Genomic DNA, 13,551 nt, shown 5'->3' with positions numbered 1-13,551 from the left:
AACGAAATGAGAGATGGAGGGAGAGAGAGATAGAAAAGAAAGGAGGCTCCAGGAGTGGTTATGTGGCTAGACGCCAAAACAAAGACAAGAAGTGTGCTCAAAGAAGATCACACAAAGTTACTCAGAAAGAGTAACATAATTAGAACATGCCGCCATCAACGGGGATGGCGGGTGGGGGGTATTGAGGGACAGCAGGGGCAGGGCTGGCCATTGCCTCCTGGCGTGCCCGGGCGCTCAAGCTACCACCGGCACTGGATGTCTTGCGGAGACGGTTGCGAGATTGGGGACGTTTCTCATCGTCCACGAAGGAGCTACGCTCATCTGAGAAGCTGGGAGCCGGGGATCCAGACCGAGATGAGTCGTGCTTATCAGTGCGGAAGGCACCGAGAATTGTTTGGGTTCCACGGCGACGACGCGGGTTCATCGGAGGGAGTGGGGGTGCACCGTTTGGCGGAGAAACACCACCTGGCGGCAGGCCGACCGTAGGGACGTTCGATGTCGATGAGACGAAGGTAGGCTCTGAAATCAGCTTCTTGTTGATAGGGCGCTTTTGGAGCATGGCGTGGCCGGGAGCACGCTGGGGCAGGGCGCTCGCACTGCTGGCTGCTGCTGTTGCTGCCAGAGATGTCGAAGACTGGTCGGAGGGAACATCGTTCAGCGGAGGGGTTGCATTGGCCGAGTAGGCCGGGGTCGCGGGAGATGGTCGTGGAGTTGCACCAATGATTGGGGGCGGGTGAGGGGCCTGCGGGAATTGGAAAGGTCGCTCATAATGGAAGCTGGGGGTACCAGAACGGCTTGCGCTGCGAAATCTGCCCGACGAAGCAGAAGGGGAGCGGTCATACATGCCAGGCTCATTGAATTCCGACGATTGGCGCCTCGAGCCAGGAACCGAGGCGGGTACAGGGGGCTCGAAGTTGTCCGGCATCACAAAGTTGTCGTGGGCAATGACGGTTCCTTCCTCGACAGTTTGCAAATCATCGCGGTCGCGGTGTCTAGTGCGGCTCTTCGATCGGCTCGAGCCCTCAGAACCCGAGCGGTCTCTCTGAGATCGGAAACCGGGTTGCGGGGAGGGACCACGGCTGCGGCTAGACTCGCGGGACTCTTCATTGCTTCTGCGGGTCATGGTCGGCATGCGAGATCGGAATGATCGCTCGGTTGGAACCATGGGGGTACTGGCGTTGCGGCCAAAGTTCGTCTGGGGCCGTTCGTCGTGGCGCCAAGTCTCCTCTATCAACGCGGGAGTAGAGGAACTGTTAAAGCCGTACAAGCCATTCTGATCAGGTCTCTGGAAGCCCGGCTTGCTTGATTTGTGCTTCAGAAGAGAGAAGCATTGCCGGCTTTGGGTCCAGTCAAATCCGGAGTTGAACGACCAGTCGTAGGACTTCCAGGGCGACTCTCACCCTCGGCTACGCTGCGTAGTTTCTCTTGGACCTTCTTGCGCCGCTCCGCGAGCTCGATGGCAAATTCTTCTCGTTCCCTCTGGGTCTCAGTGCTGCCATCCCTGCGGTGATGGTAGTTGAGCTCTTCTTTCCACGACGGATTCTTTGCGGAGACCCCGTTATCTGAGGAGTCCTCGCTGGAACGGTTCACTGTCGTCTCAGAAGAGTGTCGAGATAGTGCCCGAGGGCTCGATGTCTCTGGCTGCTCGGTGGATGACCGAGTGGCCTCCTCCTGGTGGATCTCCTCGGCGGGGGAGATGCGCTGCTCGGGGACAGTGGCTTCCTGGGTGCCCTGCTCGTATTGTGGCAGCCGAGGGGAAGGAGGAGGATAGATGGAGGATACGTCACTCTCCTGGCGAAGATGAGAACTGATTCCTGTCAGGCCGAATCCAGCTTGAAGGACTGGCGAGTCGGGTCTTTGAGGTACATCGTTGCTATCCTCATTGGACACAGTAGCCTCCAGCATCGAATTCTCTTCAATGGGCTTAAGGTCGCCGAGATCCGAATAGCGGACCTCAGGAAGAGTCTCGAGATGCTCACCATTCGGCGTAGGTGGTTTGGAGGCGGTGCTTGAATTGTGTAGGGATTGTCCATATTCCGGTGTAACCGAAGAGACCTCGTAAGACGGGCGCTCATCGCCTTCATCTCCAGACTCGCTTGCAGTCGAGTTAGCGTAGAAGGTTCTCACTCCAGGTCGCGAAGGCGATGCATCCCGGGATTGATCCATGCCGTGGTGAGCATCGCTGCTATAATGCGAGGAAGCTGACTCGGCTCTAGACCGATAGCTTGACTTAGACATGCCTCGCGAGCGACCTCCAGGTTCATACCGAGGAGCCTGGCGTGGGGGCGAGGATCGGCGTGGTGGAGGAGTGGCCCGACCTTGGTGCATCGCTAATTGACGGCGCGAAAATGCCTGCTCATCGAAGCCAGTGGCAGGTCTGTTGAAGAGACCCATGGCGGTTGCTTTGCCGTGGTCCTCCGGGCTTAGTGCCGCAGCTAATAAGGAAGCACCATCGCCAGTTTCACTAGACGGGGGGCTCAGGGGAGGGGCGTTTCCAAAGGTAGCAGCAGTAGGTGAGATACGTTCCTTGGAGAGCGGCTCGGGGACTGGCGCTTGCTTCGGCGATGTGGCGGATGAAGGCGGGCTGGTCGGTCGAGACGTCGTAGCTGGCTCCGCAATGGCAAGTTTTTGCAGTCGATCACGTAGGTTGACGGCACTCCGGGAGTAGTTACGATTCAAAGTCGAATCTGGTGTTCCGGAACGCTGGCGACTCAGACTTTCAAGACGATTCAAGGTCGAGTTCTGCTGGCTCTGTGCAGCCTGTGTTAAGCCTTGGCCATAGAGACGACGGGTTCGGACAGATCCATTTCGTGGGGTAGACATAGCGGAGGGTGGCCGAGCCTCGAGGGGACCTTCTGGCGCTCCGATGTAAGGTGGCTGTGACTGAGAAGAAGCGAATTGACTCTCATCGATCGAGGTGGCCGCAGTTGATGTGCGAGGATCGACGGTGGGTCCAGATGCTGTGGAGGAGTAAGTTGTGCGGTTGTGTGACGAACTAGTCGAATTGGCGTCTTCAAATTCGTGGGAGATGGAGTCGCGTGCGGCTTCATCTGCGGCCATTCTTTCCTCCTTCTCCTTGCGTCTCATCTTTTGGAAAGCAGAGAGGTTTAGGTCATGCTCGTAGACTGCCTTTCCCATTCCACTAGCTGACGCACCGGGTGAAACGGGCGATGGGGCTCCGCCATGGCGTACAGGGATCCGGTACACCTTTTGACGGCCTCCGAATAGGTTGTTGCCATCCGCTCGTCGAGCTCTGCTCATCATGCTACCACTTTGGGACCGATCATCGTCTGTGCCATATCCTAAATCACCGGAAGCATAAGAGTCGGTACGTCCAAGGGCCATCGAAGGTCGGCAGCTGCCATCATTGGAGGATACTTCATCGATATCGGTGAGCATATTGGGGTTGTGTCCAAAGAGGTTCAGTCGAGAGGCACGCTTGGGGAACAGGACACTGTCATCACTAGCCTTGCCCATCTTGGATTCCGGGTCGTCCTGCTCCCTCAACATACTGAACCGGGCCGAGAGCTTCGGCATTAGTAGACTGGTTCGAAAATCATCTGTCGGCGGGAGGGCTGCGGTAAAATCTAGCTGTGGTGTCGATTCGGGGGCATCCTTCTTCTTAGACGGTTTCAAGCTAAAGGGGGAGGAACTTGATGAGCTACCCTCCAGCTCACCCAAAGTATCCTTCACCTCCTTGGCCTTCTTGTTCTTGCGAAATCGATTCATTGTGGGCTCGAAGCGTTCCGGTTTGTTGGGGTAGGAGGGCAACTACCGGCGAGGAGAATCCTCGGTATATGAGGCGCGGATGGTATAGTAAGAGTGACTATCGCCTGGGTGTCAGTCTCGTTAATCTCCCTCAATTTCAGAATGACTTGTCTCCAATCAGGCAGGTTTCCCTCCACTTACTGGGTAGATGATTATGTGGAGAATGAAAAGAGCGGCATGACCATCGAGCGCAAGAGAATGTCGAAAGTCGAAGCAGCGAGTATGTTTCTCTTGAGGGGCGGGCAAAGTTGCGCGTAATGAATGGCCCCCGCGATTTGGTCTATTCGCGTACCGTGTGTCGCTGGAATGTCCAGTGGTCGAGCGCCAATCACAGACAATAGCGAGCAGCGGGTTTGAGGTTGCTCGACAGATCACACGAGGCAGATTGGACGGGGCGCAATGAATAGGAGGGATCTGGTACGACAGGACGGCGAGATCGAATTCGGATGCGCGACACCAGGGTTAAAAGAGCGACAAGGTGAAAGAGTGAGTGTGTTGAAGAATGCGATTCGGGAATGAGAGAATGGGAATGGGGAGGAGGGAAGTGTTCCGCGGGTACGGAGTAATGAATAATATGGACTCAGTCCCTCCCGTACTAAAGTATCGTACATGTAAAGTATCGGGCTAGAAACACCACTGGGAGAAAAAAAAAAGAAAAAAAAGAAAAAGAAAAAAGGGATCTGGATCCGGATCGTCCCCGTCGAGCCCACCGTTCAGGCGATCATGTAGTCAGATAAATTATTTGGTAATTTTGTGATTTCTTTCTACACACTGAGCACACACTCTCTGCATGAGTGTACCGTATACCGAATCTCTATACTTCTATGAATACCTCGTACCTCGTACCTGGTAAACAACAGTTCCCGAAGGTGCATCCATGGTCGCAGTTCCTCTCTGACGGGCAAGTATCCATGGTGGTGTGGTACATCTGATACCGCGGGTATGGTCCCTTGCAGGTAAATTACAGTATGGGGCATCCATCACATCCTATAATTTCCCTGCGATGTGGGACCCCGGGGCTGAACGCCACCGCGACAACTGCGGAGGCTTTGCATCTTTTGGACTCGTTAATTGATGAGATACCAGCGCGGGGCTTGACGCGTCCAAGATGATCCCGATAGGTATACCCCAAACTGTTGTATACTGTACATACTTTACGGAGTATTTACTCCATTTACTATGTACCAGAAGTGTAGGCGTCATTAAGAACTTTCCCAAGCAAAGAGTTGAACGCTAGTCGTTCCGAGGGTCTGGACGCGGGAACCCCCCCAATTCGCGCGAACACTTGAACGAACTTGAATTGGACCTGGATTTGGCCGATCTGTTTCTAATTCGGATTCTTCCCATTCCTTCCATGCCACTGCCACTGCCACTGCCACACCATCTGATCTGAGGCGCGTGTTATTAGAAATCATGGTACATACTCCTTGCGTACGGGGAACCTGCATCACCTGCTACGGATGTCTCTCCTGCGTCGTGCAGGAGGCGATATCCACGGTTACTGCAGCTAGAGCCCTGGACAATGCAATGTTTCCTTCCAAATTCGCCGAATTGCCAATAGCCGCGCTCGTGTGCTCGACGGGGCTGCAGCCCACCCCTCAGCCACGCTGTCGGCTGTGCATTGAAGGCATTGAATGGCCATGACTATTTCTCCGGCCGCCTCCTGCGTCGTGCAGCATAATCCAGGTGTGAGACGTAGTACATACACACACAGGTGGCCTAGTTCCGATCTGATCTGATCTGATCTTGATGTGTTGCGTAGGGACAGGAACAGCATAGCATAGCAATCTGCGGAAGTCTGGTTGAGGCTATCAACATGCCGTGCCACCTTCCACCTTCTATCTTTGGGAGTCACCCGAAAGTCATTATTAATGACCGTCCTCGATCTTCTCTGATGTCAATTTCTTCCTCTTCTGTTTGTTTATTTTTTCCGATTTTTTTGTGGTCGGCTCCTGGTGGATCTATCCGAAGAGAACCAAAAAATCGTGAACGGAGCGCGCCCGTCCTAGAGTTCCCACCGAACATCACGGTTCGCAGTTCATTTCACAAGGCGGAGCGACCGAGCGTGTTGCATCATTGAAAGATGGGAATCCGGATCCTCATCTTAAAGCTGTGGGACCATGAGATCATACAGCACAGACCTAAAAAACCAATGGTCCAGGTTCAGGTTGTGAAATCCTGGGTAAGCATCAACTTGAGTGCGCGGACGCGAGACCGAAAAGAGCGAGGGGAAGGGAAGGGGGCCAGAAAAGCAAACATGGACTAGCGCATATTCTGGGTCGCGTTGTTGGCCGGTGAGGCTTGACAGCCGTTGTTGGCGGACCCAGTGTGGGCAAAGCACAGCAAAGCTTCCTTGAGCCCAGAACTTTTTAGCTCTTTGTGCGGATGGGCGCACGACCAGCTCCGTCGGGCAAAGAATGGGCCCTCCAAATGGAACCGAGGCCCTCGCTTGAGAGTCCACTGGACGAAAAGCGGGTTGAATTGGTAGGATGGGGGTGTGTTGAGGTAAAACCCACCTAAAACCCGTGATGAGTTCCCCGGGGCCGCTGATTGGCTCAAGGGGCCAACTGGTGCCCCTGACTAGTCCGAACCGGGCGCAGTAGTCTGCAGCGGTATTGACCGTTGCCATCTGGACCAGACTTGGTAATATATTCTCGTACTAATGGTGGTGGCACACAATATACTAATAATACCCATGTAAGTACATTCTGGAGGGGCTGATCACTCACCATGATGTCGATGGTATATCAAAACGTCTCGCTATACCACGAGTAGTATTTGAGATACATCCATACTTCTGATTTACCACAATAAACAAAATCCACGACCTGAAAAGTGGAGTAGCCGATATGTGGACAGATCCACTCAGCCCCTCTGGACAGCTCATTAACAAAGGGAACAAATTTGGAGACAGATTTGGTCTGGTGACTGATGGCGGATGGAAATGCCCCATTTCCTTTCGATCTATCGCCCCTCGTCTGGATCACGGCCCTCAGGCACATTGGTGTGTGCAGTTAATCTATTAAACTCACCACCAATGCATGATATTTCAGTCACTAAATATCTGGGCATGCAAGACTTAACCATTTAACATCTTCAATACCACGGTAGAGATCGGACTAGCAGAGTAACCCACCCACGATCCGGCCACACTTGCATTGAATCGACTCCAAGACCCGGAATCGATCGGGGAGGGGGGTCGAGAATGGACGGCTTACACACAAGATCTTCGGGGCCAAAGATGATCCCTGTTCATGGGACTCTCGCCCGGATCAACCATTTCAGCTCGGAACTCCGCACCATCAAGGCAGTCGTTTCATCATAGCCCTATATTTTTCTAAGGCTGATCGTTCGAACAACCGGACCTTCCACTCTGAGTCGGTATATGTTTATTAAGTTTCTCCGGTGGGGAATTGAGAACGAAACTTCCCCATCCCCCATTCGTTAAATTATCTGGGTTTGAAGATTTTGAGTTTGAAAGATCGTTTCGCTTCTCGACCGTTTATGCCGGATTTCTGCCCGATTCCACTTTAGCAGCTCACGGTCCATCCCACTAGAAAATTGGTGGGCGAAATTCTGAGTGCATCGATGTGCGACAACGGTCTCTGGGGCTGGTAGGTGGGACCCCAACGCTTGAATCGCCTCTCGTATTCTGTTTAATTTGGCTAGACGAGGAGCGAGGAGCGAGGGAGGGGTTCCAGCGTCCAGTCGGCTACGCCTCTCCCAAGCGCTGCAAGTCCCGTCTCTGTAATTTATCTCACACGTCGTGTGGAAATCTAGAACATCCCCAATAATAACCACCTGGGCTGGACCGGCGAGAATACTTCTGGGTATTTTTTTTTTAGTCTCGGTATTCATGATTTCATTGCCGGCTTTCAGATCGCCCTAATATTAGATTGATTGCATGTCCGTCATGGTTAATATAAATTTAATTTGGCGTGGCCCTTGAAGAGAAAGACCGGCCGAGCCCTTTCTGCTTGCACCGCTGGGGACAGAGATTCTACTGTACTATACAGCATCCGGCGAGATTGCGATCATCATTTCCCACTTCTGCGAGCCTCCATATTCTATACAAAGGATATTGTCTACTCATTTCTTGCCGTGTTGATATCTAGTTGAAACTTATCGCGGTAGGCTCAAATAAGGGACGGTCTGAAACCTCTTGGAAATCCAGCAAATACTAGTTGTAGCCTTCATCCGCGACGGCATCACTCGCTAGCAATCCAGGCTACAACGGTCTTGAATCGTAGCAACGAGGAGCTTGCCAAGAGAACCAAAGGAGTGAAACCTCAGTACAAGACTCGAGTTTGACACCTCACTCGTCCAGTGTCTAGCAGTTACTTTTAGGTTCACGTCCCAAATATTAGACTGGTGCATCCTTCAATTAAAGACAGACTTCACTGGCGACGCCCGTTGTGACACCATCTTGCAACAACATTCGGCCACAAGAATCCTGGCTAAAATATTGGCTCATTTACACTGCATCCGAAATGCTCCTATATTTTTCGAAACGTCTCGTTAGATTTTCGTCAAGGCTGACTCTATCCAAGCAATCCGATTCAGGCAATTGTTCACGTATGGACAAGATGGTCATAATAATTTGGGAGTCCAGTACGATCGTATATCCATAGATCATCATGTTCTTTCGAAAGGTATCAATTTCCACCTGGACATTCTTTTACTATAAGCAAAATGTCTACAATGATTAGGAAATATCATAAACTTATGCCCATATAAACAAATTGAGACCATATTAGCTCTCGGGAATTACTAGTAACAAAGAGGTGGAGGAGAGTCTTGGATGTTTACTACCAAGTTATACCGCACGCAAGTGGCGTACTACCAGAAGATGATGGGTCTTGGATTCCAGTTGTTGCAGCCTAGTTGACTTTGACTGAAGTATCCTCGAAATTAAACTCAAAGGAAGTTTCACTCTAGGAGATTTCGCAGGTCCCAAGAATGGCGAGGATACCATTGCTTGTTAGGACGAGAAAACCTCATTCCGAGTGAGAAATGCACTTACTAAGAACAGGGATATAAATTTTGCAGATGTCAACGTTAACGTTTTTTGAGCCATCTGGTGACTGCCCTTGATCGACTGGTCCTCACATCGGCTCCCGTAGGCTCCCTCCCTTCCTCTCATTATATCCCGATTCATGTGATATGTTGATGGCGCAAAAAGGGAAACACTAAAGTTTTTGCGTTTAATAATCACCGTCTATTGCTTCAAAAAAACCCTTTCTCGTTAACTCGTAGATCTTTTCTCTTTTCCCATGACTGCCGAGGCAAACCAGAGTTTGTGGAGACGTGGAGAATATCATGCCCCGTCGGCAGACGGCCCCGACGACCGTAGTCAATTATCCAAGAATTGTGCGGAGTAAAGAGCGGAGAAACCTTATTGACTATTTTGCAGCTATTTAAGGTAGCAGAAATCCATGACCCGGTGTAGGAATCATAGGTGCTGAATCGCCCAAATTTCGTCATGAAAGTCTTCCTATGCGCCGCAATAGCCCTCAGTTGGACCCATCACGCCCTAGCTAAAAGCTGCTCGGATCTTTTAAGATATCAGGCCTTGAATAGAACCGCAATAGAAAATGCCGAGCCTACACATCTCAGCTCATCGGCTGATGGAATTGCGTACTGTCGAGTCTCTGGGTCCGTGGCATATGGCGAGCGTGGCAATTCTGTGAGGTTTGAACTCTGGCTGCCTGAGCAGAAATCTTATAACAACCGCTTCATGGTTGTGGGTAAGCTCTTACATGTTTTCCATTTAATTCATTTCCCGCGATGGTTAATTTATTTAATCACTAGGCAATGGCGGGTTTGCCGGAATAATTGATACGGCCAGTATGGAAAAGCAATTGGAACAAGGGTTTGCTGTAGCAGGGTATACCAAGACCCTCCTGTTTTTTCTGCAAGATAATTTGTTAATGCCAATTTTATCAGAGGTGATTCGGGCCATCTAGAAGTTAACAATGGAAATGGAACGACAACGTCTGGGCAGTATATTCCGTTCTTGAATGATGCCGAGCAGACAAAGGCATGGATACACGACTCCATTGCCATTATAACTGAGCCAACACGAGATATTACTTCCGAGTTCTATGGCAGTTCTCCGAAGCACAGTTATTATAACGGTTGCTCGACAGGCGGTGCGCAAGGATTTGCGCTTGCTCAATACCATCCTCACCTCTTCGACGGAATATATGCTGGCTCACCAGGTAATTGGTATTCCCACTTGATGCTATCATTTTTATGGAACAGGGAGCGCACAAAGGTATGTATCAACACGAGTTAGGCTGGAAAGTAGATTGGTCGGCTGATCAGAACATAGGGCGATGCATACCTTGATCAAGCCACGCTGAACGCCACGACGAAGAAAATTCTAGACGCTTGCGATGAAATAGATGGTGTCAAGGACGGTTTGATTGAAAACCCACTACTCTGTCATTTTGACCTCGACACATTAGCTCGTTCATCTGCGACGACTGTTGCTAGTCATAACCAGACATGTCTGAGTCCGAAACAGATCCAGTCCCTAAAGTCCATCTACGCCGGGCCGAGAAATCCCAGAACAGGTGCAATAATCTATCCTGGATTTGAATTCGGCTCGGAGCGGGAATTGATGCTGCAGGAAACATCTCTGTATTTAGCCTATGCAGCACCACTCTTGCAAAACTTGGTGTTCCACAACCTTTCGTATGAAGTTGACACTTTCGATTTCGACAAGGATGTTGCAAAAGTGAATAGTTTGGCAAGTCCTCTTATTGATGAAATTTCATCTGATCTCGATGCTTTCCGGCTACGTGGGGGAAAGATGATTGTGACTCAGGGTAAGTGAGGAACTGTGGAACTCATTGAACAATCTCAAAAGATTTGACACTTTTCAGGTTGGACCGATCCATTCAACGCTCCAACTTGGCCGATTGAGCATCTTAAACAGCTCGAGAAAGCGAGTCAGCATGGATCTGTTGCGGAATTCTTCAACCTGTACATGGTTCCCGGTAAGTTTCACATTCTGCATCAATAATATTGGAAAGTGCTGAAATGAATTCTCTAGGTGGCGGTCACTGTGGCGCGGCTGAGACCTATCCTTCAGTTCCTGCGACATATCACGTCAATGAAGCACTTCTGGCGTGGGTTGAGAAAGACATCTTCCCATCCTGGATCCAGTCGTCGAATCCCCCAGATGGTTCATCGCGAACACGCAAACTCTGCCCCTGGCCCAAGACAGCAAAATTGCGAGACTTGACGAGACCTGATATTTCAGAGAGCTATGAGTGTGACCAGGACTAATCATTCCGGTGCTGCCCATTATTTATTTGCGATATGATGGAATTTCTGTCGAGGGAGATGTCTTGAGTTCAGGTTCCAATTTAACCGCGTTCATTTTATTTCTCTCGCTCTATTACCGATACTTAACAATGCTTTGAATTTATTTCTTCCCGTGCCATCTGCTGGCCCCTTTTCAAAACTTATGTGAGGCCGACTGGACGCGTATTTATCCACTGATAAGCCACAACCTCCACCCAAGATCATACTATCCGATCAGACTCCATTTCGACGGCCACTTCAACTCCTTCCAAGGCTCTGTGCTCTGTGCCTTCACGATTGATAGAAGAAAAAAACAGTTCGAGATATCTCATCGTGCCACTTTGTCATCAGTAATCATGATTATCAAGCAAATGAAATTGGATAGTAGATATCAACACTGAATCAAGACTCGGATCAAACTGAGACAAATAAGCCCCACCCTGTCTAAAGCCATGTGTGGCCCCGGTTGCCAAGCAAGGCTTGGATCGTCGTTCTTCCAATTCACACCTGAGACGCAGGGGTGCGACCGAATCAAGTTTTCCACCGAGCGTCTTCTGAGGTCTTGGAATGGCTTGTTCTATTTAAGCTCGGAGAGTTTCCATGCCGTAGAATGCCGATTGGCAATAGGTGGATAAACTCGGGAGATTCTAAAACAGGAGAGCCTGTCTTCATATCCCAACATGGCCATGATGGACAAGGTGGGGAATCTCTGGATGCCACACGGTACTTCTGTTGGCTTGCCGGCGATAATCAGTGCCTTTTTCATAGATCAGTATCCAGGGGCAGTGACAGGGGGTCTTGATTGAGGGGCTTTTATTGTTGGTCCAGCGTTTCAAGGTCGATATTAGATATAGAAATCTATGTACTTATAGTGAGACTGCTCAAGAGAGACATTGCTTTTTCTCATCTCTCTCTATCGTCTTTTTCTACCTTCTTTCTTTTCAGTTTCAAGAGCTAGTCTCTATATTTTACAATCCTTTTGTCTGTTGAGCAGACATTGTCTTTCTTTTAACACGAAAATGCGCACTGCTATCGCCTCCGTACTCGCGCTGTGCGCGGCTGCGTCCGCGGCACCTTCCTCCATGGGCAAGCGAGCCAAATGGACGAAGACAACCCGTTCATCCTCTTCTTCGACATCCTGCACTTTCAATTCGGCTGCTAGCGCTAGCGCTAGCGCCTCTTCGTGCTCTACTATCGTTTTGGATAACATCGCAGTTCCTGCTGGCGAGACCCTTGACCTGGAAGACCTTCAAGACGGCGCTAAGGTAAGAACCCAGCCATCTGGTGACCCGAATATTGACTCGGTGGCTGACTCTCTGTCTAGCTTATCTTCAGCGGCGAGACGACCTTCGGTTACAAGGAGTGGGATGGCCCGCTTATTCGTGTCTCTGGATCCAACATTGCCGTTTCTGGAACGTCCAACCATACCATCAACGGTGGTGGGGAGAGATGGTGGGACAGCGAAGGTTCCAACGGTGGCAAGACCAAGCCCAAGTTCTTCTACGCCCATGGCCTGGATGATTCAACTATCACCGGCTTGAACGTCAAGAACACCCCCATCCAGGCTTTCAGCGTCCAGTCCGACAACATCGTTCTCAGCAACATCAACATTGACAACTCTGACGGCGATGACAACGGCGGCCACAACACCGATGCTTTTGATGTCGGTGAGAGCAACGGCGTCACTATCCGTGGCGCAACTGTGAAGAACCAGGATGACTGCTTGGCTATCAACTCTGGCTCCGTAAGTTTCCCTTGGTCTCACCAGTGATACCATTCAACTAATAGTTCACCTTAGAACATTATCTTTACTGGCGGTACCTGCTCTGGTGGTCACGGTCTTTCCATCGGATCCATCGGTGGCCGTGACAACAACTCCGTGAAGAACGTTACTATCTCCCACTCCACTGTTTCCAACTCGCAGAACGGTATTCGCATCAAGGCCAAGTCTGGCGAGACCGGCTCCGTCTCGGGCGTTACTTTCAGCAACATCCAACTCTCTGGTATTACCGACTATGGTGTTGTCATTCAGCAGGACTACGATGATGAGGGAAACCCAACCACTGGCATCCCCATCACTGACCTGACTGTGCAACGCGTGGCTGGTACTGTTGAAAGTGACGCTACCCCCATCTACATCATGTGTGGTGATGGCAGCTGCTCGGACTGGACTTGGTCGGGTGTCAGCGTCAGCGGTGGTGAGAGCAGCGATGACTGCGAGAATGTGCCTTCTGGTGCTTCTTGCTAAGTGCTTGCAAGTTTCAATCACCGGTGAGGACCGGGCCGGATTTGCTTGATCGATCTTTGATCCTATTACTTAGTAAGAGACAATATAACCTTGAGGCGGATCTGTACATAACTCCATCTCATACCAAGTAGTCAGGCTAGTTCTTCTTGGAAGAGTAAGCCAAGTCACCAAGATTATATGTGCAGGAAAATATCTTTGTGTTGCCCATTGTCAATGTTAAC

General features: G+C 50.6%; 3 protein-coding genes across 3 annotated transcripts; 2 read left to right on the top strand and 1 right to left on the bottom strand.

Moving 5' to 3' along the window:
* Positions 1-139: 139 nt before the first annotated feature.
* On the bottom strand, positions 140-3,729 carry N7509_001911 (uncharacterized protein; the record flags this gene model as incomplete). Its single annotated transcript, XM_056626548.1, has 3 exons — positions 140-1,227; positions 1,401-2,212; positions 2,267-3,729. 3 exons carry the CDS (start codon positions 3,727-3,729, stop codon positions 140-142), a joined length of 3,363 nt encoding a protein of 1,120 aa, XP_056492343.1.
* Positions 3,730-9,250: 5,521 nt separating this feature from the next.
* N7509_001910 (uncharacterized protein) lies at positions 9,251-11,064 on the top strand (the record flags this gene model as incomplete). The annotated part of the gene is made up of 6 exons (XM_056626547.1): positions 9,251-9,515; positions 9,580-9,655; positions 9,715-10,045; positions 10,103-10,601; positions 10,659-10,772; positions 10,829-11,064. 6 exons carry the CDS (start codon positions 9,251-9,253, stop codon positions 11,062-11,064), a joined length of 1,521 nt encoding a protein of 506 aa, XP_056492342.1.
* A 1,037-nt stretch (positions 11,065-12,101) lies between these two features.
* On the top strand, positions 12,102-13,330 carry N7509_001909 (glycoside hydrolase family 28 protein; the record flags this gene model as incomplete). Its single annotated transcript, XM_056626546.1, has 3 exons — positions 12,102-12,347; positions 12,407-12,826; positions 12,881-13,330. 3 exons carry the CDS (start codon positions 12,102-12,104, stop codon positions 13,328-13,330), a joined length of 1,116 nt encoding a protein of 371 aa, XP_056492341.1.
* Positions 13,331-13,551: the final 221 nt, after the last annotated feature.

This window comes from Penicillium cosmopolitanum (genome assembly GCF_028827165.1).
Source record: "Penicillium cosmopolitanum strain IBT 29677 chromosome Unknown utg000004l:1.0-4361866.0:1.0-4365735.0, whole genome shotgun sequence".
In the NCBI taxonomy this organism is placed as follows: domain Eukaryota; kingdom Fungi; phylum Ascomycota; class Eurotiomycetes; order Eurotiales; family Aspergillaceae; genus Penicillium; species Penicillium cosmopolitanum.
The sequence above is the reverse complement of the archived record's forward strand: the minus strand, read 5'-3'. Positions and strand labels throughout refer to the sequence as shown.